A 27,475-nucleotide genomic window follows, 5' to 3' on the forward strand; every position below is an offset into this window, starting at 1 on the left:
TTTTCGATATACTTATTTGTCCCTTAGATAGGATTGCCTTTTAAGTGTCGATATTATTATGTCAAATTTAATATTGAAATCTCCACATGAATAACAGACACATAATGTATATTAAAACATGTAATATAAGGTTCTACTAAAGTCTTACGCAGCATATTTTAAGGATAGGGAATATTAATATTTAAGAATGAAAATAAATCTACACACAATAAAAAGTCTTAAAATGCTAGAGTGCGTAACTACGCTTAAAACAAGGCGTGCAGCGCCTATATGGTTATATTTAACGCCTTGTTTTAAGAGTTAACTTTTAATAATGCCTATTATTGATATTCGGAACACCAATACAACAATCAAGCGATAACAGCGTAATTGGTATCGGGTATTAATCAGGATGTTAAAATTTCCGCACACCTTAAAAACTATGCTGTATATGACTACATAAAGAGTCTACCGTAAACTGTAGGTACCTTCGATTGAGCTTTTACGAACGGTTAACATATCGATGGCTGAAGTTAATCTAATCGATATTAGTATAAGATAGATATAGTTTTCTAGAACCCCCCGCTTAGAATAGTTTTTACAATCATCACACATAGTCCTTAAAAAAGTTGAATTCTACTGAAATGTTAAAATTGTATACATTTACTGTTATGTTTAGTGTCTAATCGGTTACAGAATTAGTTTCAATTAAGTTGGATTGACCTTTAACTCCTGCCTATAAGTACTCAATAACAGAATATATTAAATGTCTATCCAAAATGTCCAAATCAAATATGAATTATTTTTTATCGTTGAATAAATCCAACAAAAAGTGAAAAAAATACTTTGATGAACTGGCTGATATCATGATATCTTATAAATTTAATTAATTTTCTCAAAAATATGCCGCTTTATTATATCCATCTTGCATCTCGGCTTTAAAATTTCTACGATATTGGAAGAGATAAAAAAAGAAATTTGAATGCGGGTCGTACGCAATTCTTTGGTATTAATCGGAGTCCGGTATTGTTGTTAGATAGTGATTGCGTCAGGCTAGCAAGCAACAGGAAAAGCACGATCGAACATTACGTGGAATTTGGCCAATGAAATCCTAAAATAACGGATTTTAAAGCGTTTATGCCAAATTGTTACATTTTCACAAATACAGTGATACGAGGTCACGAGTTATCATTGCATTTTCCCTATGCTTGAGTTTCACGTAAAGGCATGTCACGCTCAAAATTAATTTCACTTTATTAAAACTATATAATGTCAGATTATTTTCAAACTTTAAAAATAATGATAATATAATTGGTGCGTACACATCTGACGAATGTGCTGCGCAGGCGCCTGTTTAAAAGGCTCCAGAGCTATGGGCAAGAATTGGTGCGAACGATTCGCGCATTCTACGCTAATTCAATCGGCTGCTACACGTAATAAAGATCACAGGCTAAGTAGTTATTTTATAAGTTATAAGCAATAAGCCAGCCGCGTTATCGTCTAACATTAAAGGCAGCTGAGAGTACCATGTGACCGATTTTAACAGTTGAACGCGTGTGCTTTGCCAGCCTTAGGTATTTTTTTTTAAGACTAAATACGTGAATGCGCATAAACTGGACACGTATAGTGATTACGGGAGATCTTTAACCGATTAGATTCGGTGCAGAATATTTAATTCTACTAAAACCGGGAATTGTGATTACAAATTATATATGTGAATTTATAACTACCTTGAATAATATAACCATCCTAATGACAGCCTGTCCTAAGACTACGCGATTAATTTTAGTGAATTATCTTAAAATAATATTAATAATTACCATTGATAAACTGTCTCTAGCTACGCCCACATTCAGAATCGAATTAATCTACGACACATAATACGTGGAGATAAGACAAATACTATTATTACTTATTAAATCGAAAAAGCAGTAAAATTGTCCTGTTGAAAAATATTTATTTTAAATATAGTGATACATATTCCAAAGTTAAGTAAATATTCTTTAACTTCAATACATAAAGAACAAAGAACTTTAAGAACGTAAACAGCTTTCACATTAATGTTGAAATAAAATAAATTTATTATGAAGTCGCGAATCGAATGCTTAATTATTTTCAATAAATAACTAATTAATGTGTATTTATCAGTACAAATAATAAATCAATTCAATTATTATTTACCCAATATAAACAATTGAAAGAAAATCTGGCTACTATTACAATTATCGTTTATCACTCCTAATTAACATTGATGATAGAATAAAATAGTCTATTATATATGAGCACATTGATTACACAAACCAATCATTGGTTAAATATCACTATGATACCAAAGTAGTAAAGCTTGAACCAATGTCTTGTGTATTTTCACTTGTCCTTGCTTTCACTACTGCTTTCTGGCTGTGGTTGTTTTCCAGATCTGGAACAAAGAAAATTAAATTTAGTTATAACATATCATTAATGATACCTTATAAAATTATAGATTAACCGTCGAATTCATAGACATTATTAATCGCACTCTTCATAAAATAATGACCCATTCCAAAATTGCCAATTTGTGGGAATCGTTAAACAACCAATTTCTGTTAGTGACCTTTTCGTTTTTTTCCTTGTTTTCATGCTATAGATTTAATTTTTAATAAGCTCAATTTTATAGCATCTTCAAAAAGAAAGGTAGCAAACAAAAATTAGTTTTCCGACGACTGCCACAAATTACCAATTTTGAAATAAGTCATTATTTTATTAAGAGTGCGAAAATTTATCGAAGCACGGAAGATAGCTGTGATAACAAGTCTGTTTCTCAGCTTTGTTCATCTGACAGCCGATAAGATTCAAGTTGTATCTCAATATTAGCCAATCACATCGGCCTATGTCTATGCACTGCGAAATCTGCCATATCACAGGAATACTCCAACCTTAGATAAAAACGTCTATGAATAAGGGAGATAGATTATAAATATACATTAAATGAGTAAGTTAGTGAGTTTGTGTGCAAATAACAATATACTTACCGGGAGGAATTTAGGAATCTGGCGGCGGATGCATAACGCCTGGGGTCGTAATCGTCGGAGTTAGAAGCGCGATTTCGGGCCATGTTGCGCATGTGCTCTCTGAACGCGGTCCGGATCGCGCTGTTATCCATCGTCGTAGGTCGGTCGGCAGCTTCACGAACGCTCTCTGCCAATATTAATATGTTTTCACATAGACATTGCTTACCACAGTCTAAAGCTATAATAATACAAATAATATCATAAGTGGTATGTGGCCGAGAATGCATAACCCACGGGAATAAGGTAACAACCTGATCTCTCATGTCTACATGGTACACACATTTTAAGTTAACAAAGAAGACATTACAATATGGTGTCAATAAACGTAAGCTAAATTTAAAGTTTATACCAGTAAGTTCCCGCAGCAATATATTACACAAACACTTCCAGATGCGTTTACTAGCGGCAATACATTATACATACGCGACTCGCCGAATATTCTGCAAGCTTTAAAGTTTGCAACAGTTAACTTGCCCCGAGTTTATATGTTTTAAACATGTAAATATTTTCTGGCTAATCTAAAGAGGCCTTTAGAAGACGACTTGTTAGTTTAAAGTGCAAAAAAAACTTATATAATGAGTTCAGTACCGTTCATGAAGCCGTCGAGCGTAGTCGGCGGTCGGGCCTGTCGAACGCATCGTCGTTTCCTTGAAGGCATGCCCGTGAGATACCCATCACTGTAAGGTTCAGCTGGCTCGTCGCGCTGAGACTGCTGGTCGCGCGTGAACACCGGCACCCAGTCCTCGCCCCAGTGCTGCAGTATCATCATCGGGGAAACCTGCGCCAAATCCTCTATTTTATACAAACGACTAAACCCATGTTTCTTAACAAAAACCGGCCAAGTGCGAGTCGAACTCGCGCACCGAGGATTCCGTACAAACCTGTAGGTATTAAGAGCGTTTACGTGCCGCGCGTGAAGTCAACTATAGGTAATTCTTCGCAAAATTCACTCACACAGAGCCGTTGCGTAGCTGTGTGCGTAGAGTTAGCGCGTCGGCTATCTTTATAGTCAGACCAACCAATTTTGATCTTTTCGCTTTAATTATCTAATTGGAATGTAACTTATGATTTATGAATTTATGATAAATGAAGAATTCTATTATTAAATATATAAGAATTCATCATGAAATAGTTTATATGTATCATTTTGTAATTATAAAAAAATAAACATTTTAACAAATTTTAACGCCAATTTTACACAGTGCTTTTTTCACTTTTAAATGCAAATGCATTTGCATTTAGAAAGTACCCTTTAGTAAAGTGGAGCTCATCATGAAGCCGAAAGATAGGCACCAGAACTCCGTAATCAGACAATAAATCAGGAAAATTACTGTGCTACGATGTTTATAATGGACCACATAATTACTCCATAGATCTGCATTTTTAATATTTAGCGTATTCAAAGTTTAAATTAAGTCATTAGAAATGACATATTGGAATTTATATTTTGAGTCAGAAGGTGTATGTAATGAGATGTCATTTTTAGGTGTATAACTAAAAAGTGAGAAATAAAAAACTTCTTTTTTCGGAAGTTGGTTATATTTTTTGGATAGTTTTTTTTTTTTAATAGGTATTGCTATATATCATATCAGAAACGATCACGATGGAGGAAAATGGCGTCAGATTTCTGTAACCACCCCTCCCCTACCGACTACTGCAGTCGCCCACCTACTAACCACAGAGCGCGTTGGTGCTACCGTGGCCCGCACGATTCTAATAGTTGGCCGCCAATACAGCGGGTACCGCATACAACCGCGCACCCCGCGGGCGTAAAACGAGTTTTGAAATGTGCGTTTAGTCCATTGAAATGTTACAATTTAAGGACCGAATATTGCATTTCTTGGAGGACACAATTTTATTTTTGGGCCATGTGTGGGGGTCAATAGAAGCTTAACCTCAAGTTTGTGCGGTCGCCACCCTTGTCCTCCGGCCGCCATCTTGGAAAAGGGGTGAAAACACTTTTTCGCGATATCTCGGAAACTATACGTCTTACAAATTTTTGTAAAGCCATAATTTGTAGCAAATTGTTTTGCCTGCAAATATGTTTTTTCTCCTTTATCCCCAAATGGTAACTCATACCTTTTCTACCTGCATAACATTCGATAAGTTAAATTTGGTAAGTTCTATGGCAAAGAAAAGAGTTAGGAATAAATAAGTAAAGTTGTACGAATTTAACAAAAAATTGTAATAATATATTTACAATAAAAAAATCAAAAATAAGTTAAACATTTTGTTTCGACAGGATTCTCATGAGCATTGACGAACCCGGTAAACTTTGGAGCGCTGTAACAGCGTTTTAAATGAATGAAATAAAAAAAAAAATATAGGGAACAATTTTCCTCAAAAGATCATTTACAAGTTAGATTGAGGTAATTTTTTGTAAAATGTAAAAAAAGTTATAGAGCAAAAAAGAAAACTTTTATAAACATTTTCTCACATTTTTGCTTATAACTTCTTTAATTTTTAATTTAGGGCAAAAAGTTATATAAACATATTTGTAGGCAAAACAATTTGCTACAAATTATGACTTTACAAAATTTATGTAAGACGCATAGTTTCCGAGATATCGCGAATAAAGTGTTTTCACCCCTTTTTCCATGATGGCGGCCAGGGGACAAGGGGGGCGACCTCACAAACTTGAGATTAAGCTTCAATTGACCCCCCCACACATGTTCTAAAAATAAAATTGGGTCCTTTAAAAAATACAAAGCTCATGTAACATTTCAATGGGCTAATTGTTTTTAGCTTAAGGTTCCATTTTTTCCTTCGAGTAACTATGCTCAAGTGTTTAATGAGTAAAAAAAGCAACAACCATAACTACAGACGCATGTTATAACATTAGTACATCAATCTTTTAGCTTTTGCTTTAGCCGAAGTTTCAGCGTTGTTACGTTTCCTTTTCTTGCCTAGAAATAGCTTTACTTCCCATTGTGTCTGAAACATAATAATATAATAATAATTTATAGTAACTACTAAAATTATTGTCAATCAATAAAGAAAAAATATTTTACTTACTAAAGTACTAAGATGTGGCAATCACTGTATACACGTGACTATTTTTCTACGCACAGTAAAGTCCAACTGGAGTCTCGCCGGAGCGACGAGCGATACGTCCTCTCTCTAGAAAGCCTCAAGGCGGACTAATTTGAAACGATTTGCGCGTTGCGTTTTATAGTGGTATTTAAAATATTTATAGAAAAATAACAGAACTAATTTTGTAGAATTTTTAAATTGTATGTTTTTAAGGAGATGTTCTTCTATTATAGTAATCCAATATTATATTCAATTAAGTAAGATATAGTGATAAAAAATCATTTAAATGACCAACATTTCTGAAATTTTCGAATTCTTTGAATTTTTATTTCTCATGAATTAAACATAAAAAGATATTTTTTCTCTACTAACTTTTTCTTCAGGATCTTTATAGTTAGATAAAAATAACATATTGTTATGTTCCTTAGTGGTTTAAGATATTTTGAGCTTCGAAATAGACGTTCGAAGCGCAAATTTGAAAACCTCTGTTCAGTAATCATTAAACAATTTACAAATACTCAATAAATCTAAAAATTTTCTCTACTAACTTTTTAGACAACAAAATTTTCTATAATAATTACTAATTTATATGTTTTTAAAATAATGTTTTGATGGATATTATCTCCTTCGAAAAGTGCTGTTTTTGAGACATACGGCGAGCGGATGCGTAAACGCTCTTAAAGTAATGAATAGCTAGCTGGAGGAAGGAGCATAAATTAAAAAAATGAGGTTTCGAAATTTTTCCTTTATATGTGCAATAAAACACTGCTTCATGCCAAATTTCAAGATTCTAGGTCGACTGGAAGAACTTTTTAGGTTTTGATTCCCTTGCTAGTAGTTGCGAGTTTAAAAATATGCGGCTTAAATTGCTATTTCTTATGTTTGCGTTGCATAGAAGTTTGATTTCGTTACAGCTTAAAGGTATTATAGACCTGAGTATTTGATATAAATTTCAGCTTAATACCTCCACGCGATCCTGAGATAAAGGGGCCTTGATTGACGGACGGACGGACGGACAACAAAGAGATCCTATGAGGGTTCCGTTTTTTCCTTTTGAGGCACGGAACCCTAAAATCCATAATTACTTACAGATCATCCTGTTAAATTTTATGTAGTTCATTTGCGATAATAAAACAGTGACTATTAATTTAACGGCCGGTGTCAATAACTTACTAACATCTAAATGGAGCTTACTATCAACTCGACAGTAAAAGCTACGCTAACTGTTACTGCTGTTTCAATATTACAAAACTTCGAAAGCTTAACTGATATTAAGGAAGGACAATACCCGTAACTAGTGGGGGCACTGGCCAAAGCGTTTCCTTTGTGCATCGAATACTAGTCCCTGGTAATGTTATGTCTAAAAATATTTAGCACTTTTTATGGTTTCAATAGTTTTTTTTTTTTTTAAATATTCTTACATTCGATTCACCTAAAGCTATTAAAGTAACATACTCCATAGATTATAATTATTACAATGATTACTAGTTCTATGTTCATCCTTGGCTAAAATGTGACGCACCAGTGATATTAATCATAGTCGACCTTCTAATAGATAGGGTAAGGTATTCTTATCTTACTTTATAGAAACACTGTTTATTTTAACTGTTTGTAATGAGTCGGTAAGATATTGAGATCGGATGCAAGTCAGCTAACCAATTACCTAAATTTAATTATCTTTAACTTGTCACCATCAATTTCACTTTATAATTTTTATAATCTATTCATCATTGGTTGGACGACGTCACTAGGCTGACCGACAACGATGACTCACTATTTTGTGAACGTGAATTGACAATAATACCATCTTTCTGCAATAGTGTGTCAAACTCCACTTACTAGTTGTATATTCGAAGGCGGCTCTGTCGTGTTCCGTGGCGTTGTTGTCATGTCCGGTTTTGTGGGTTTTGCCGCCCTGTGGGGAAATAGTTATATTTAACAAAAGCTGTATCAGCTTAGACGTTACGATAAAATAAAAATGTTATGAAGGAAAATGAATAATACATTTTATTCATACTGTGCCAATAAATACCAACAATATTGGAATCCACATTTTTACTTAATATTATTAATGTAAAACAAATTATTGCTGACACTTTCGAAAAACTAGCATTCACTTGCCTGTAATAAATAAAGACTATAATTTTAAGTATTCAATATTTCACTCCATAATCCATTTCATTTGTAAATGTTAAACCCATTTAGGCCCAAAAATAAATCGAAAATAATAATTACAACGTAAATCAAAGAAACGAAATAGAATTAACCTAGTATAGTATTTTTTCAGGTAATTTTAAAAAGCCCTTAATTACGGACAATTGCCACTCCCAACATTTTTATTAATTTACAGGCTATTACTATTTTTTGTTTGATTGCATAAGGCAATGCTACGAAATAATGCAAACAAAACCATACAAAATGTAGGTATATAAAGAAGCTCACTTACCTTAAGCGCGACTGCTATTCACTAAATCATGTCCTCAAAATGCAGAACAAAACCACGTTGTTAGTTATTACACAAAATTATAGTATGCAACTAAGAGTACCTACATGTGTATGTATATGGGCATTACTTAAGTGCTAACTGAGAGATATGGGAATGATAACAAATGTCCTCATTTGGGCTCGACGGGCTTACATGGGTTAACGTTGGACTGGGACTATATAGTTTGGTTAAATTCCAGATGCCTACAGGTAATATCTGACTAACATCCCTATAGTTTATTATTTTTAGATATATTATAAATATAGCGAAGTGCCTTGTGTGTATAGTGTTTCACCAAGTAATGGAATCCAGTAAAGCTTAAATGTACATGAATTTCTATAAAATGCACTAAATTGAAGCGATAAAACATTTCCGATATTCGTATAGTGATTAATTGGTAAATATGGAAACTGAAAAATTAGCCTCTGTAAATTGTTTACCTATCTGCAATCTACACTGATTAGGCGTGCACAAAGCTAGTTCAAGGAATGAATTAATTGTTATTGTAATTGGTGTTGGCATGTTACTGATTTACTTACCTTGAAAGAGATCGGCTCGCGTTGGAAGGAGTCGCGGGCGACTGGGCCGCATTGACGGACGCGATGTTGGCTGAGGTGGAGGCGCGCGCGGGCGCGGTGGCCTGCATCGGTAGGTGCGGCAGCGTAGGAATCACCGGCATGGTGGGCAGGGCCACAAGCGGCGGCATCATGATCAAGTTCGGCATTTCCAGTTGGTAGGAATCCACGTTCTCGTCGCGCTCAGCCTCCAGGTGAATGGTCTGCGGCGAGGACTGCATCGGCTCGTCGCGCGTCGGCGGTGACTGTCCCAGCGCGCTCGACCGCCGCTGCGGCTGCGACTGTATCAGCGTAAACTTACATTAATGAATCTACAACTCTATAATTTATTCGATTATGTACATATTTGAATTGTAAATTCTAAACGTTCAGTATTATATTTTTGTTAATGTATATGAATAATAAAGGGTTCATACATTGCTAGTAGGCTGCGGCTGTGACGCGGGCGCGGGTCGAGTCCTGAACTGCATAAACTGGCGGACATTATTGGTGTGGACACGCAGATTGGGTATCAAACCGTTCAAGTTGTCAATGCTGATTGTCAACAGCATATCATGTACAGCTGGTTCAAAATCTTGCAGAATATCTTCCTGCGTAATATAAAGAGCGACTTAGATATTATTCTTCATTCGATTCGATGTAAATACTCCAAATTTATTATGTAATACTTGTCATAAACGTTATTATAATTGCCTGAAAACAATAATACTTACAATATAAGCGGTGTAGATGACACGCAGGCCCATAACTCCGTCACGGCAGCACAGTGTGATCAGCGCGCACGTGTCACTGAAGAACCGCGAGAATATACCGTAGAAGCGCGTCGCGAACGCCTCCCCGGACAAGTCGGACATCACGGATGCGATGACCGTTGGCAGGCGCGACCGCACCAGCATACGCACAGAGCCTATCACGTCCACATCCGACACCATCGGGGTTAGGTTGCGCTGGCGAAAACACAATACCGTCAATGCAAATGTCGAAAGTGGAATTATATTCATACGGACGGATTATAATCCGATGAAGTTTAGTCATAAACCGACGATCACAAAACTGCCTAATTTGTGACACTGACATTGGCGAGTTGTCCTTTACACATCGCGTATACGAGTATCAACAAGGGTGCTGGGCTTAGATTGTAGACTCCTTAGATATAATGAGACACGCGGCACATTTATACGTTTCAACGTGTCAAGGTGAACTTCCAACACCTATATTGATTGAAAAAATACATATATTCAGCATAATAAGCCGCATTTACGAGGCACGTTTACTGGTTTTACATTTGCTATTCTGCGGCTTGGTACCACCGCAGTATCTATATCTACTGCCAAGCACCAGTGTGTTATGTGCATGCACTGTTTCATTCTGATTCGAATGACTGTAAGGCCACTGAATATTTACTAGTGGTAGGTCTCTCATATCTGAGAGTCCGCCTGGGTAGGTACAACCACAATGTCTATTTCTGCCGCCATACAGCAATGTGTAGTCACTGTTGTGTTCTGATTTCAAAGACATTATAGTCAATGTAGCTACTGGACATAATAGGTCTAACATCTCATGTCTCAGGATGGAGAATTATGGAATATCAAACAATACTTTGTAGTTCAAGGTGATGGATGGTATTTATGGGCAGTCGTATCATTTACCATCAGGCGAACGGCAAACTCGTCTTGTCATATCAAGCAATAAAAAAGAAAGTATTATGCGACTTAACCGCTGGTGTCTTATACTGACAAACGCAGTTCTTTATAATTTAATTCCATATGGCATTGCTACCGTTTATGGTCGCATCGCTTACCGTTAGAGGAATGGCATGCTAGTCTCGTCGTTATATTACTGCAATAAAAAAAAACACTAACATCTAACGTTATCGACAGTTTAACGTTGTATTTTGTGACTCAAGATGTCCATTGTAGATTGTCTCTCTTTAACCACCAAGAAACAAAAAATAATAATTAATGAGATTCACCATGTTGTTTAAGAACGAGGTATGTTCTTGCACGAGAAACTCTGCGATCTCCTCAAAAACGTTCTCGCCGTTAATAGGTCCACAGCGGTTCAATAGGTCTTGGATATAACTGCGCAGTTGTAGACGTAGAGCTTCGAACTCAGTAGGAACGAGTGCCGGTTCACCGGCGAGCATTTGAACACTTTCCGGTAAAAACAAGTTGCGGGCCTGGAATTATGCAAAAAGCGCTTTATTATAGTACCAACAATGACGAAAAACATTTAACAAAGTTTATTCTCATCTAACTTACAACAGCAACCATCAGCGCGTTGTACCAGCTCTCAGGCGATGGCTCGGCGTGTAGCAGTTCAACCATTACGTTTATGAAGTCCTGTAAAAATACATAACTGTAGTAAATAATTATTTCATTACCCTCGCACAACTGATAATATATTGATTTGATAACAAGCTCTTACCATTAGACTATTCTAATGAAATGTCAGTTTCATGGAAAACGTAATCTTATAAAATTACGTTATATATTTACGTTATGTTAAATATATTTTTAAACTCATATGTATATTGTATCAGTTACCTGTGTCATGTTAGTATTGCGGAATCGCAACGCAGAAATGTCCACTGCAGCCGCTCTGTCAATGCGCATGCGCTCCTGGGCAACAGTCTGATTCTGTTGTTGTTCTCTGTATAATTAATTTACTTTTAATGGCTGTCACTTTTTTTTAATATTAATTTTGAGTACATCTTAATCTTTTAATGCCACTTTTGAAAAAAAAAGTATGAACCAGACAATATTATTCTAATTCACTTTATGTATGTCTTGTCTGAGACAATGATCGACAATCATTTTAAATTATAATTTTTATTACTTTTTCTTAATATTGCAAAGTAGGATTATATTCAATATAAAAAAAAAATCGTTCCTAAATTATACGGTTTATTTTGGCGCACTTCGAACATTATAATACGAAGGTTTGGTATGAATTACAGTTATATTCTTGAAGTTATTTTTTCCCATAAAACGTTTGGTAAAGAAAAACGTTTATTCGTTTACACAGAAACATGTAAACGTCTACAATGTTAACATCTAAAAAGTAACATCTTTACTTTTTAGATTGTTGACGTAAATGTACCCCAGCACTCGCAATGGAATGCCCTATTTAGAACTTCAATTATTTAAATGAAACACAACTTTATAGGTCTTTGACTTCATTATTTACTTAACATTATCGTTGCTGTATGCCGTAAATAAGAAATATGTATTATAACGCACCTGCGGCGTTGCAGGCGACGCCCTGCGTGGACACTGTCACAATGCAGGAAACGATCATATATTAAGAAGTCAGCCATCGAGAAGTTCTGCCCACGTGAGGCAGCCGTACGAGGAAGGTTCGCTGTTACACAAATATTACAAATTTTAATGGCCCCATCCCAATAGCATCATTAAAAATAATAAGCATTTTTATTAAAAGTCGTTCCATGAAACATACTTTTACAATCTGCAAGTATTATCATATTTATATCCTTTCAAAATATATTATTGTAATGATTAAGTAAATTAAATATAAAATTTTAAAATGTTATACCCACATTGTTGCCTTTGTTGATTTTGGCCTTGGCTTTGGTTCTGGCCTGGAGTGGTAGATGAATTCGTACGTGCATGTTGCTGGGATGCACCCTGCGAATTGGCAGCATTGCCTGTATTGGCAGTTTGCCCTGCATTCGCGACTCGTTCTCCATTTACAGCCTGACCTGCACTGGCATTTTGGCGTCCATTGGCCGCTTGGTTAACAGTTGCATTTCGAGTAGCATTTGCAGCTTGACCTGTACCGGCAGCTTGGCTTGCGTTAGCGGTTTGAGCTGTGTTGGCGGCCTGGCCAGCGTTAGCGTTTTGGGCTGCATTTCCACCTTGACTTGCATTCGCAGCTTGGCCTGTATTGGCGGCTTGGCCCGTATTGGCGGCTTGGCTTGCATTGTTGGCTTGTCCAGAATTATTAAGCTGGGCCTGGAGTTGGCTTTGGATCGCTTGGGCTAGGCCAGGCACGTGAAGTGCTACACCTTCTACGCCAGGCAAAATACCCTGACGTAGAACTGAAGTCACGATGTTCTGCAGAAATTCAGCACTTGGCGGACCGGCCCATGGCATCGGAGCCAGGTATACTGTAAACATAACGACTCCTTAGACCTAAAGAATTAAATACAACTCAGGAGTTGTATAATATATATGTCGGAGAAGCATTATTCCCGTTGACATCATCATTAGTATTTGCGGACTTAGTGGGCGTCATCAGGGTAAAATGCGAGCACAAAGCATAATAATTACAGATATTTTTATATTTCAATTTAATTTAAATAATATTTGTCACTTTCCAATAATGACGATAAAAAAGTGGACAATTAAGATCGAGCAGCGGGTTCAGGGCACCGATCTTACTCTAACCAACAAATATTCTCAACGATCCAACTCGATCAGTTACTATCATGAATTCTCCAACGTATGTCTAAAGTAGTGTTGCATATCGATAGTCTGCTTTCGATAGATATCGATTATCTATCGATAGTCAAGGTAAAAACAATAGTATCGATTGTCTATCGATAATATGTCACGTGTCAATACAATCGATACTATTGGTAGAATCGATAGCTCTCTGTGCAATACTATTGATAACAGCGATAATATGAATACTATGAATAGTAATACAATCAATAGTATCGATGCTATCAATAGTATTGTGAAAACCATTCGTTTTAACCAAAACCTATCGATACTATCGATAGTATCGACAGTATTGACATAGGCAATACAATCGATAGTACAATCGATATCCTAAATAGTTTTCAAGGTCAACCATCGATAGTCAAACTATCGATGGTTCTGCAACACTAGTCTAAAACACTCATGGCCTACCTGAATAGTAAAGATAGCGCCTCGACCCCGCTCGAGGCACGTGCCTTGGTCTGATTGGTCCTTTAGTAAATTATAATTTTTCATAAACTTTTATTACATTATGGCAAAGGCGTAGAAGGTTTTAAGTAATAGAACAATGTAACAAATTAAATTAAATTAACAATTATTGTGCGTTATGCCTGCAAACCGGTCTCATAGTCTCCTCCGACTTATATATTGTATAATACAAATTACGTAAGCACACAATGTGTATGAATGCAGCGTATTACAAAGCAGTATTTTTTTTCAATCCGAAATGACTTTTCACTAGCCAAGCTAGTCCTTGTCCTTGTAGTCTTCTTACAGAAATATATCCATTAAACTACAAAATTTGCAACTTATTCACAATTCTCTTTCTATTTATAACATTATTAATATATGGTAGAGTAGGCAAAAAAATATAACATTCTATTCTCTTATAATAGGTACAAAATATTGAAATGCAACTTAAATATCAAAGATTTCGTTAAACTATTAATATGACAAAACGTTTCAGGCATGACATTTCCCTATAATTGTTTTAGAAGTCCACCGAAAATGACAAATGGATTCTCTGCTTATGATTGTCTCATGGCCTACCATGGGTCTCGTGGGGTTATGCGTCGAATGTTATATAATCCGTTTGAATATCAGTAAGTAATTAATTATAATTAACAACGTTAACATTAGTCACAACTTAGGTCATGAATGTTTTCTGCGGTTAATCACTTACACTTAAAACAACAAATGTTATGATATTAAAACAACATTTATTTTGTTACATGATTTTAACATGAAGAAACCACGGTAAATTTTTGAGCACTAACTATTTCGTCCGAAGATAGGCTGAGGGGCATTACCTCCGCCGTCTGTGCTCTGTACCCCTACAGCAGCGGTGGGCTGAAGGTTCGCAGCGTTGCCTCCGGTGCCACCCATGATCTCCTCCATACTCATTACAACTTCAACACCTCCCATACCAACCCCCTGACCAAGGCCTCTGAATACGTTCTCAAAATCTGTAACATAACATATGACATCATTGTAAAAACACTATCTCCTGTCTCCTATATGAAAGATGACTACATCCCACGGATACTTATGAACAAAGACTTCAAATTCATTCAAACATTTAAAAAAGGTTTAGGTTTCACAACTACCTAACAGTAAATTTATGCGTCATTTTAGTTTATGTTATTAGCCTCGGTTGTGTTAATTTTCACCCTCGGTGTGTTCTATTTTATCCTTACCGAAAAGTACTTGACGCCGATTGGCTTGACCCTGTGTAGCGCCACCTTGATTTGGAGATGGGTTCTGTTGATTTTGCTCAGTTGGCTGCAAATTGTTGGCATTTGCAGCATTATTCAACCCGCTAAACAGCGCATTCTCTATGGGAAACGCAATAGGTACCCTGGTCTCTATCTCTACTTGATACGTAATGGGGTCGGGCTGTATGTTTATATTGACAGTCGGTTGGGTAGCATTCCTACCAGCTGAAGGAACCGAAGCACTACGGTTCGATTGTTGATTTTCCCCAGTGTTCGCAGTATTTCCACTGGCCTCGGTTCCAGATGACCTTACAGAAGCGCCATTAGCTGCGCCGTCATTGTTACTCTGCTGTTGTGCGGGGCGACGGTTACCGCCAGACTGAACCACATTAATGTGTGCCTATAACATAGAATTATAAAACAACATTCATTAATTCCAGAGCAATAAAATAATAGCAACTGATTATATTAATAATGAACACGACTTACCTGCATGGGGATAGGGTGACGTAATACTGCGTTGTCAGCAGTCAGACGCGGATTGGATTGTCCAACTTGGAAATTGATATCACTTACAGCATGATATGCATGCGAGAAACTGTGCATCAAATCGCCGGCCACGTCAACAATGAGTTGATTCTGTTCGCGCTCTTCGTCAGTGTACTGTGGTGGCTGCGTTAACAATAAAAAAACAATATATATCCAGCACAACACAGCCAAAGGTAAGTATTAACTTAAATTCAGTCTAATAGTGTCAAATAACCAATAACAAGTTAAAAAATGAATACGGGGAACAGTAGCACATAATCTGATTTTTTAAAAATCCCTACCTCCGGGTCATTGGCAGCTCTCAAGAGCCGTATATAGGTGGTTCGGAATGGCGTGAACTGCTCATGTAAAGCGTCCAGTTCCTCAACAAGCTGCGCCAAGTCGCGTGGTCTGGCCTGGCGCGCACGCAGCGCACGTATGGCTCTGTAGCTCCTAAAAACATCAAAAGATTTTTGTCCTAAACTTTTAGCTTGTGCTTTAATAGTCCCTGACGGAATCGTTTGATATAGTTTTACAAGAAGATTATATTTTCTTTTTTTAGCGTAGGACGGCAAACAGTGGATCACGTGATGTTAAGTCATCTCCGCCGCACATAAACACCCAAATGCTAAAACAATCATGGACACACAGCTGAATGTATTTACAGCGTTCCAACACTTTCATCTCTAAGTAAATTTCAGAGTTTGTGTCGATAGCGAATAAGTAGGGATACTTTGAACGAATATTCGTTTGACGGTACTCTACGCACATACATCACAAAAGTATGGATATTTTTTGTGTAAGCTCTTAATACTTTTTAAATTAAATTATGTACAATGTACATCATATTATATACAAAGCTATGGACTTACCTGCGACGCGCATTTTGGGCCCGAGTGAGGTGATCCGCCACTTCGTCGCCATTTTCGTCTAAAATTGGTTCAGGCTGCAATGATCATAGACTTGGTTGTTTTATTGAGACACAAGCGGTATATATGTTAATCTATTTTTAATTTTTATCATGTCTTGGTGTTTTTGATTTTAAAGCGATATTTAATTTTATACCTTATTATACTTAGTCTGGCCATAAATACTGTTACACTTAATTATAAAAAAATATTACATTTGAATTTCGAATCTGTCATTTTTATACGATTGTTCATTGTGTTTTCTCATTTTGGCGCCAATACATTGTAAAATATTTTGCGATATTAAAATGGTGTGGGGTGATAAAGAGAACCGAATCGCTGTGATAGCATTACACAAAGTAGGTATGGAGCCAAATGCAATTTTTAAAACTCTCCATACACTTGGTATTAGTAAAATGTTTGTGTACCGGGCTATTAATAGGTACAATGAGACCTCCTCTGTTTGTGACAGAAAAAGATCTGGCCGTCCACGTAGTGTTCGTACGAAAAAGGTGGTCAAAGCAGTAAGGGAAAGAATTCGAAGAAATCCTGTCCGAAAGCAAAAGATTTTATCTCGGGAAATGAAGATAGCACCTAGAACCATGTCGCGTATTTTAAAAGATGACTTAGGACTTGCAGCCTATAAGAGACGCACTGGCCATTTCTTAACTGATAATTTAAAGAAGAATAGGGTGGTAAAATCGAAACAACTACTGAAGCGGTACGCAAAGGGAGGTCACAGAAAAATTTTGTTTACGGATGAGAAAATTTTTACAATTGAGCAACATTTTAACAAACAAAATGACCGTATTTATGCTCAAAGCTCTAAGGAAGCTTCCCAATTAGTCGACAGAGTGCAACGTGGACATTATCCGACTTCAGTGATGGTTTGGTGGGGTGTTAGCTATGAAGGAGTGACTGAGCCATATTTTTGTGAAAAAGGTATCAAAACATCGGCACAAGTGTATCAAGATACCATTCTTGAGAAGGTAGTTAAGCCCCTTAACATCACCATGTTCAATAACCAAGTATGGTCCTTCCAGCAAGACTCGGCGCCGGGTCATAAAGCTCGGTCCACGCAGTCTTGGTTGGAATCGAACGTTTCGGACTTCATCAGAGCTGAAGACTGGCCGTCGTCTAGTCCCGATCTTAATCCGCTGGATTATGATTTGTGGTCAGTTTTAGAGAGTACAGCTTGCTCTAAACGCCATGATAATTTGGAGTCCCTAAAACAATCTATACGATTGGCGGTGAAGAATTTTCCCATGGAAAGAGTGCGTGCTTCTATTGATAACTGGCCTCATCGTTTAAAGGACTGTATTGCAGCCAATGGAGACCACTTCGAATAAGCTTTTTATATTTTTAATTGTTTTATATTTATGTATTAAACTGACACACTGTAAAAGTAATAAATGTTATTTGCAGTTAACAATTTTCTTTTTTCTTTATTACAATATTTATGGCAAGACTAGGTATATTTTTATCAATGTAAAGCTAAAACTTGTATTATGTCTTTAAAGGTAAACAACTTAAGTGGATAAATCATTAATAATATTACATTTTTTATTAAAACAAAAATAGCATCTTAAAGTTTATGTTATCTATTGACTATTCTATCTCCGAAAGTTATGTAGTAAAATGATTTTAATTCTTTGACCGCTACCAATAAGAACCTCGCAGTAGTGTATATTTAGAACAGATTGCACGCACGCTTTTATTATATTCGAATAATAGATTGTTATCATACCGTTCGTAACCGTTTATCTAAACGAGATAAGAATCATTCATCATCATCATCAATGTAAAGAACACTGACAAATTAAGTTTTTTCTATAATGTATAATTAAACACGTTCTTAAAATTAAATATAATATATAACGTGAAGAAACAGATAAAACTCCCAAAAGTCTCGTAGACTAAATAAAAATAAATTTTACACAATTGAATAAACTTTTGTCAAGATCAATTTTGTTCCACAATTATTATAACTAATTTAAATCTACCTGTACCCACCACGTCCTCTGCTCGGACTTAGATTAATTTCATATTGTCATACAGTAATACTCCTTCTGATATACCGCCTAGTAAAACATAAAACTCTCAACGCGTGGCCCGCCTCCCCGGAGTGGCCATCTGCCCCCGAATTACTCCATATGTAAACCAAAATAAGATTTAATATCTTAGTTATTCCATTATGAGTCGAATGAGTGGTTTGGGATAGATACTCCAACGAACATAATTAGAGCAAACCATCGACAAACAAACAAAAATTTCCATATTTTTTTCCGCGTTCCATACATTTTGTATATGAATTCGCCCACTATTGACGAGCCGCAGCGTGGTGGGACGATGGAACGAGTCGCGGACCGTCCATCCACCGGTGATGCAATATTAGTGATTTATATTTGTTTTTCTTTTTATCATGTTTAAGAGGGTGATATTCTCGTTGTGATGAAATAACTTCGCAGATTTTTTAGAACCAAACGTTCAAATGTTGAATTAAAACAAGTGATATTCTGTCCGCAAAGTATTTGTTATATTTACACTTATATCAGAATGTTTTTCAAAATATTGTATCCAAAATTGGTGTTTTGGTTTTCTTTAATTTTCTTCGTCAATTAAAACACTAAATATAAATAATTCCTGATTAGAAGTATCCATTGCGTCTCCGATACACACCAAAACTTAAAAGAATTTTATAAAATGCACGTTTCGCACTTATAGTTGTTTTGAGAGTTTATTACCCTTAATTATAATTCGCTCCGCCCCGCCCCGTCGCGACAAATTAACGCGGTTTATTGTGTGACAATTTTAAATAATAACTAAACTTATATTTAGACTTTTTAAATATTATAATCCGTTAAGTAAATATTATTTTACAAATTATAATTTTCACATTTTATTGCTTAAAAACATTCGCAAAAAAATCGTATAATCTATTGCAAATACGAGTACGAACATAAAAAAGGCGAATATTCGTGTATACCAATGCATATATGCGAATATTTGTTACACCACAAATATACATAAAACAAAAGTTTCAAAAAATACGACGGACGTACAAAAAGTAAGGTCCGCTTGCAACTAGTCACCGTCAACTTAAAATTTCTTGCGGCATAGGTTACAATTGACTGGAGAGGAAGCGGGTTCTTAAAGCAAATGAGCTATCATGTCATCTCTCTTTCTCAGTATAGGTTTATAATAACCTTTGTCTTGCCCCCTCCCCCCTCTACATACCCTGACCCGCCTTTCCTTCCCTAGGCAATTGCGATCAGCCTCCCTTCCCTTGTGCGATCAGCGTCCACACCGAATGCACGCATGCATGGAGGACATTTGTAGCCGCCCCAAGCACACAACTAAGTGTGTATAAGTCACGGTTGCCAATTCACGTTGAGGCTTATGAAGACTCGCGAACTCTTCCTGGCATTCTCTCCTCATCCCATCCTAAGAGAGTTCGTTCCCCACATTTACTTCCCCAGATATTCCCTCCCAACTTTCCTCCAGGTCCCTGCAGTCGTTAAGCCAGGAGATTCCGGTATCTCATTCACAGGTTTCTCCCGGTGTAGACTGCGACGTCCGACAAAAAAAAATAATAACCCTTTGTCTCGCTTCCTACGTCGTTTATCTGTCTCTTCACGGAGTGGAATAAACCTTCGTAAATTTAATTAGCATAGGAGTAGTTACCATGCAACTATAACTTGAATGTGAACAAATGCATAAAAACAAAATACAAATAATAATATAGGGCAACAAAACATATATATTTTAAAGATTTTGAACTGAATCAAGTAGCAATGCATAGCATGCATACATCACAATATACGTCATATGCCGATGTAATTCGCTGTTTTAGTGGGTCTTTTTTAACACTTTCACTTAGCATCGCAATGGATATAAAATTAAAATAAAACCATGGAGGTTTCACCAAAATAGTCGTCAAAAAACCAGAGTATCGAAAATTTACTGGAAATTCGTTAGCGCCATTATTATTAACTGCCTCCGTGACGTAGTTGTAATGTGTAAGCGGTATGAGGTCCTGGTTCGAATTCCGGGTCGGTAAAACTATAATTCAGATTTTCTGTTAAGTATCAGCCCGAAGTTTAAAGGAGACGGGCGAAACTTCATAGAACCTTTACAGAGATAGTTTATGCATTATTTTATAGGAATAATAGAACCATTTATAAATTAGAAAAAAAATCTGTTTCTAATCGCTATAGAATATAGCGTAAAAAAAACACTTTTCTGTGAATAACTTCGTATTTACCCGATAGCACAAGATGTTCACAGCACCTAATCATTGTCCATTGGATTTCCGTATTGTCTATTAAGCAGCTGGCTTAGATTATATCCAGAATTGAAAGTATCGCATGGGATATAAAGGTATTTACTTATCGCAAGATGAAACTGAATGTAGGTTGCATATGTTTTTTTAATCTATTCCTTCATGAATTCAGGCATGAGTTTATACTGTTTTTATATTATTGAAAGAACTATTTCGTTTCCAATTGGACGAATTCCTTTAATGTTACAACGCCATGTAGCTATGTCACAATTAACACAATGGTGTTGATGGTTCATCATTACTTTTCGAAATCCGTTAGAACAAGCAAAATCAGTCGAGCAAGCAAGAAATCAAATTCTGTTGTTGAATAAGCGTGGGTAGTTTATTAAAGCAGCAATCCTCAAAATATTCTCAAAAAGCCGTAGTCGTTAAAATAAATAATATCAAACCAAAAACATTCACTTGCGCAGAAGTACAGAAAGCGAATAACAATAATAATAGACAGCCTGATATTCCCGATACCGGAAGTCAGTTACTTATTCATAATAAAAAATATTTTATTTTTCCATTGTAACACAATCTAATATTTTTTAATGGCTGATATAGAAATAGAAGAAGAATATTGATAAATGTTTCATAAATGTACAGTCAAGCCCAATTTCGCCCGTCTCCTTTGTGCCCTATAGGCGGTAGGCTCGCCCTCTATCAATCGTATCGTGGGACGACGAAAAGTGGTTGCCCTAGTTACGTATCTGCCTATTCCTTGGGGAATAAAGGCGTGATGTGTTTTTTGTTTGCTTTTAAAAAATTAAGTTTATGGTGTCTATTAGTTTGTATGTGTGTAAGTCAACTATATCTCAAACCACATTATAGTTATATAATATATTAGTCACTCTGGACTACTTAATAAAATTATTTTGTCTAATACAAATATAAAATGAACGATCCCTTAAAGAATAAATTATCGGGCTTCCTGAATAAGGACACATACTGAATATTTTGCAGAAACCTATTATACATGTTGTATATTATTATTGAGATTCCGGGATGCAATTAGAAATTTCTTTATTCCTTAATTCCAGAATTTAAGAATAAATATACCCACTTCTCAATTTCGAAATAAAAAAACGTAACATCGGTATTCTGATATTAATAAATTTAACGTTTATTATAGAAACTCTTGACTGAGAACTTAACTAACCATTTTGTAAAATCTACTTACATTACCTATACGTAATTTTTAGTATTTTTACTTTCGCAGAATAACATAATAGTCAACAGAATAATTAGCATGAAGCGGACGTTGGAAGATTGCACGTATTTTTCCTAAATATGTACAAATGTGCAAAGTGCAATGTGTCACTATGGAGACTTTCTGAGGCACGAATCTTATTTGCCTTTAGGCGGTTAAATCAATGGCAAAGTAAGGAAAATATAGCAACAAGAACGAACAAGATGCGGGACCTTAGTGTTAATGATATAAATACTTACCATAAACTAAATCAAGACTACGTTTCAATATTATGTCACAATTAAAAATCTTAGAACCACAAACTTTTCTTTTTATTTATTTAGTTTTAAACCCTTGCCAAATAACCCATAACAAACACTCAATTATTTATTAGTTGTGGGACACATTACCTCTTGTGTTGCACCAGGGGTAGGCTCATTATCCATAGGCTCTATTGGGGCTCCACTGCTAGCTGGTGCACCAGAATTTTCCTACAGTAGGTACATTAACCACTTAAATACACTACTAGCATAGCGTCGGCGGCTATATTAGCCAAATAATATTTTTGCGCTCTGTAGAACACAGTAAAATAAAGGGAAGGCTAAAAATATCCTTTAAGTACACTTTAACTAGTGTCTACAAAACGCGAGTCAAAGGTAAATTGAAAAAAAAACATGCAAATAAATAAGAGAAATACATAAAGCAATACTCATGCAATTATCATACCATTTTGACTTTAGCATGTCTAATATAATACTAAACCGATCAATGCAATGCCATTCATTTAATAACATATGGATAGATATATAATAGTAAGAATATAACATAATACTACTACCGTACCCTGCATGTTGTATAGAAATAATATTGATACCTCGTCGTTGACTTGAGCCCTGAGCTGTGCGAGTGCAACCTTGATATCCACAATAACGCGTCGTATAAACTCCAAGCGGCTTGTGGTGGCTGTCACTACCGAGGGCTGCGGTGGCGCATACAGGTACTCAGGAGTGAGCGCCTGAATAGATGTTTAACATTGTAATAAAACAGAGCATCGTGGTCGAAAATACGGTACAAAGCCAAATTGTACAAAGACATGAATGTACCATAAGGCGTCGGATTTGTTGCTGCATCGCTGGATTAGACGCTGCCGACTGACGCTCAGGTCGGTTCTGGCTGTCATGATCGTGGCGATCCTGGCGTTCATGGCGATCGTGTTGTTCGGACCGAGCGCTCGTCTCGGTACGGTTGCCCGTGTTATTCGACCCCGATGATGAGGACATCCCTGAATTTCGAGCATCCGGAGGTGCGCGTTGGACAAGATGTATCACCTTGCCATTTATATCTACAAATGTTGATAAACCTATTATATCCATACATTCTAGCCCAGATAAAATATTATTATAAATAAATATTATATACCGTAATCTTTTAATTTCTGGTCATCCTGCATTACTCTTCCGCAAAAGATGAGACGCTGCAAATCTATCTGAATGTCCATCTTTTCTAGGACATGTGTCTTCAGCTCTTCGACAGTCATCTAAAATAAAGATATTTTAATTATAATAGCTTAACACTGATTATGTTTAATTTTTATTCACTTTATGTAAAAAATTTCGCGTAAGTACGTATTCCGAAGTTTTATTTATAAAACTTATTTAAAAATACATATTTAGATAATTCGCATTATATTAATACATTTTCCAACAAATTTTTTTTTTAAATAGTACTATTATCGCTATTTCTGCTGTACATGTAAATGTATATAACTCTACAAATGCCCTCGCGTAAATGAAATCGATTGACCGCCATTTTGAATTTCGTTGCTTTACAAGGAAGTGCAACATGGCAGCCACATGTATATTTTAATAGTAATTCAAATAAATCTGCATTGGCGAACGGAGTTCCTCAGGCATCGAATTTTAACTAGCTTTCAAATATAGAAACAAAAGTGATGGCAATTCAATTCAAGACATAATACTACAGTCGATGATGACATATTTTTTTTGGGAAATGCCACGGTTATCACCGGAGGTACCCTGCTAATGGTGTACAAGCGATCCTCCGGCTTAGCAACCACGGCAGTCCCAATGAAAATTTGGTGCGCCCTACCGCTATCACTGAGGGTGCCAGCGGACGTTACGCTGGCAACCCGCAGCTATTTGGTCACGGGGCCCGGGAGGAAGAAGAGGGGGGGGGGGGTAGAGGGAAGGAAGATAAAGCGAAGGAGGAGCTTTGTTAGTATGGTCGGAAGGGAGGAGATTTGTCTCGAGGGGGGGCAGGCGGTGATGACATTGGCAATTAGTTATATTTCGTAATTAAATTAATAGGTTAAAATATAAATAATAATTTCTTTATGGAGATCACTAGTCAGCAATTGTTGTATTCTTTATGATATGAATTATAGCTAAGAATTACCCCTTGTTCAGGCAACTTAAAGCAATTTAATGCCTTTAAAGAAAATTAAGATGAACCTAACTTAAAACTTTATTTAGTATACTAGCAACTCATCTCACTTCGCCTCAGTAGCAAAATATCAAGGCCTTAAACTATTCCCATAACTAATTGCTTGTGGTTTCCCGCATGAATGATTTTTTCAGGATAAAAGCCTGCTACATATATTCCTGGTATATAAATAGCCTATGTCCTGCGTCAAACTATCTCCATAACGAATTTCATTGAAATCCATTGATTAGTTTTTGATTTTATTGTAATCAGACAAACAGACATGGTGTGAAAAATTGTTTTATAATATGTAAGGATTTATCATTTTATTTGAGTAAGTATGAATAATACATTTTAACAAATCATTAATGGTAATTTTTTAAATGAGTAAACCAACACCATGCATACGTCTCACTTAATTTTTTCTGAAAATAAAATCACCCAATTGGCAATTTGTGACCCCTTAGACCACTGGCCATGCTAGCTTGCAGCCTATATAATATAATATGGTTTATTAACAAATCCAGACCTGTTCAAGACAATATTATAGTGCTTATTGGGCATTTATTATAATAATTGTGTTTTCACTTAGATTCCTATTATTATCTTTGTATTATAATATTTTTAACAGTTTTTTTTTTTTATCTGTACTATATATAAACCTGAAGATTTTGTTTTAATATGCTAATTTTAGGAAGTACTAGTTCAAATAAAAAAATCCTTTAAGTGTTGGGTAGCCTATTTGTCGAGGAAGGACACAGGCTATATAATATCACACTATAACCAATAAGAGCAGAACATCAATGAAAAATTATGTAGAAAAAGAAAGTTTATTCTTTTTTACAGCTTCTCTTGCATGCGTTGCGTAAATGGTTAGTTATGCAACATATACACATGATGAAATTTTTCATTTCAAAAATATAAAAAATATATTTATAAAACAATATTGTCACACAGGCAAACCTGCCTGTTTTCCTACCAGAATGCAATAAACTCCAAATCTACCCAAGGGATTTCAATAGCATATGGTGTGGATATAGTTTGAGACACTAGGAAGAACACAGGCTGAAAATACTGAAAAATATATTCTAAAACTGAAAAATATATAGTAGGTCTTTTATCCCATAAACTCTTGCAAACAGGTGAAACCACAAGCAAAAACCAGTATTTAATAATATGGGACTAATGTGACATTACAACATATATTTAATGTCTTTGTTTCAATATGGTAAGCTTGTTATCACAAAAATAATTATCTATTTTCTACTGCCGATGCCACCATATTACTAGAAACAGTATCGGAACGTTTAGTAATATACAAATTTATATAATGAGGTTTGAAAATAAACAATCTAATACTGTTTTAAGGGCTTTATTGATTGATATATTTGAAAAAGACTAATAACCAGACATACTCCAATAGAGTAACAAAGACACAAGAAATACATTTTAGATCTAATATAGATTTCCAAACAACATATTCAGGATGTATTCCTGTATTGGCTTCAAAGACAATATTGTCATTGCATGTCATTAAAGCCAGGATAATATTTTATTTTCTCAGCATGCTATGCATTGTCACTTAAACTCGCTTTCTGCTATTTTAATGATCTTTTAGCCATAAACAAAATATATACTTAAAAAACATAATGCAACATGTAAAATAATTTACAAAATAATAAACATCATTACTTAATGCATTTTCATAGCACTCTGCATTCTGCAAGCACAAAGCTATACATTGCAATGTATGTGAAACAAAAATCAATAAACTGCATTTACATTCGCGACTGGCAATACCTTTTGCAATATAGGAATAACAAGAATATGGCCAGAGAATGAATTTGACCCTTATCACAAACATATAATATTCTTATTCTTTTTAAACAAAAACATCCATTACATAATTTAGATGGCAAATATTTTCATGTATCAAACACACCCTAATCAATATCGAGTCAATTGGTACGGCGCAGGCGCGAAGTCTTTGTAAAAATAGGGTATAATACCAATTTTTAATAAATAGCCAGCATTCTCAATGATTAAGCGCAAATCATTCTTAGAAATATATTCATGAAACCACTCACCTCATCATCCACGGAAAACTCGTGGTTGGTGGAATCCAAAGTCTTTATCGTAAACTCAATCATTTTCACTGGGTACTACTTAACGCCCTACAAAGTAGATTTATTGACGCGTGCCTAAAAATATAAAAAACAACACGTGGAAATGTAGCTTTAAACAACAAACTAAGGTTTTGCTAAACACGCAATTTACTCACGCCTAAAGGGTTTTTTGAAGGTATAAATGAAGATTCAAGTGAATATAAAATCGGATCGGAACATTCTTTTTCTGGTGACAACGAATAAAAAACAGTGTTGTCACAAATTAATGAAACCACAGATAAAAATAAATAAGGTTTTCGTACAATTCACTTCAAGAAACCACTATTTCGATTTTTTCCGTCGGAGCTATCGACTCTTCATCTCGACCATTTTGGAAAAGACCTAGGCAGTACATTTAGCCACTCAGCCACCACCCAAATCAATAACTCATCGGCAGCCAGCACGCATGTCACAGAAGTTTATTAATAATCTATGATTTATTGTCCCACCAACATAAACCAATATTATAAGTATGCCTAATATATTACGCACTTGAAGACTTTAAAAAAATAGATGTTCGCCTATGGTCCGTAAAATGAAAAAGAAAATATTCAAAGCAATAAAACATTATAAACAACACCTAGAATCCATACTCGCGGTTAAAACTTCAATATATTTTAGGTCACTTTCCAGATTT

At 35.7% G+C, this 27,475-nt stretch overlaps 1 protein-coding gene across 6 annotated transcripts; it reads right to left on the reverse strand.

The window, feature by feature from the left end:
• On the reverse strand, positions 1–27,274 carry LOC115444937 (large proline-rich protein BAG6). Of its 6 annotated transcripts, none has more exons than XM_030170937.2 (23): positions 27,102–27,274; positions 26,761–26,874; positions 23,651–23,768; positions 23,335–23,573; positions 23,106–23,246; positions 22,642–22,722; positions 16,683–16,756; positions 16,113–16,263; positions 15,772–15,954; positions 15,265–15,682; positions 14,845–15,033; positions 12,682–13,251; positions 12,365–12,485; positions 11,669–11,774; positions 11,384–11,464; positions 11,095–11,301; positions 9,836–10,069; positions 9,539–9,712; positions 9,087–9,403; positions 7,902–7,977; positions 3,618–3,807; positions 2,991–3,156; positions 1–2,398 (listed from the first exon to the last, which is right to left on the reverse strand). In XM_030170937.2, exons 2-23 carry the CDS (start codon positions 26,821–26,823, stop codon positions 2,347–2,349), a joined length of 3,951 nt encoding a protein of 1,316 aa, XP_030026797.2. In that variant the 5' UTR covers positions 26,824–26,874; positions 27,102–27,274; the 3' UTR covers positions 1–2,346. The 6 variants fall into 6 exon arrangements, with proteins under 6 accessions (XP_030026797.2, XP_030026800.2, XP_030026801.2 ...); XM_030170940.2 differs by having other exon boundaries at positions 15,505–15,682; positions 26,955–27,274; XM_030170941.2 differs by having other exon boundaries at positions 14,878–15,033; positions 15,505–15,682; positions 26,955–27,273.
• Positions 27,275–27,475: the final 201 nt, after the last annotated feature.

Source organism: Manduca sexta, chromosome 27, assembly GCF_014839805.1.
Source record: "Manduca sexta isolate Smith_Timp_Sample1 chromosome 27, JHU_Msex_v1.0, whole genome shotgun sequence".
Lineage (NCBI taxonomy): Eukaryota > Metazoa > Arthropoda > Insecta > Lepidoptera > Sphingidae > Manduca > Manduca sexta.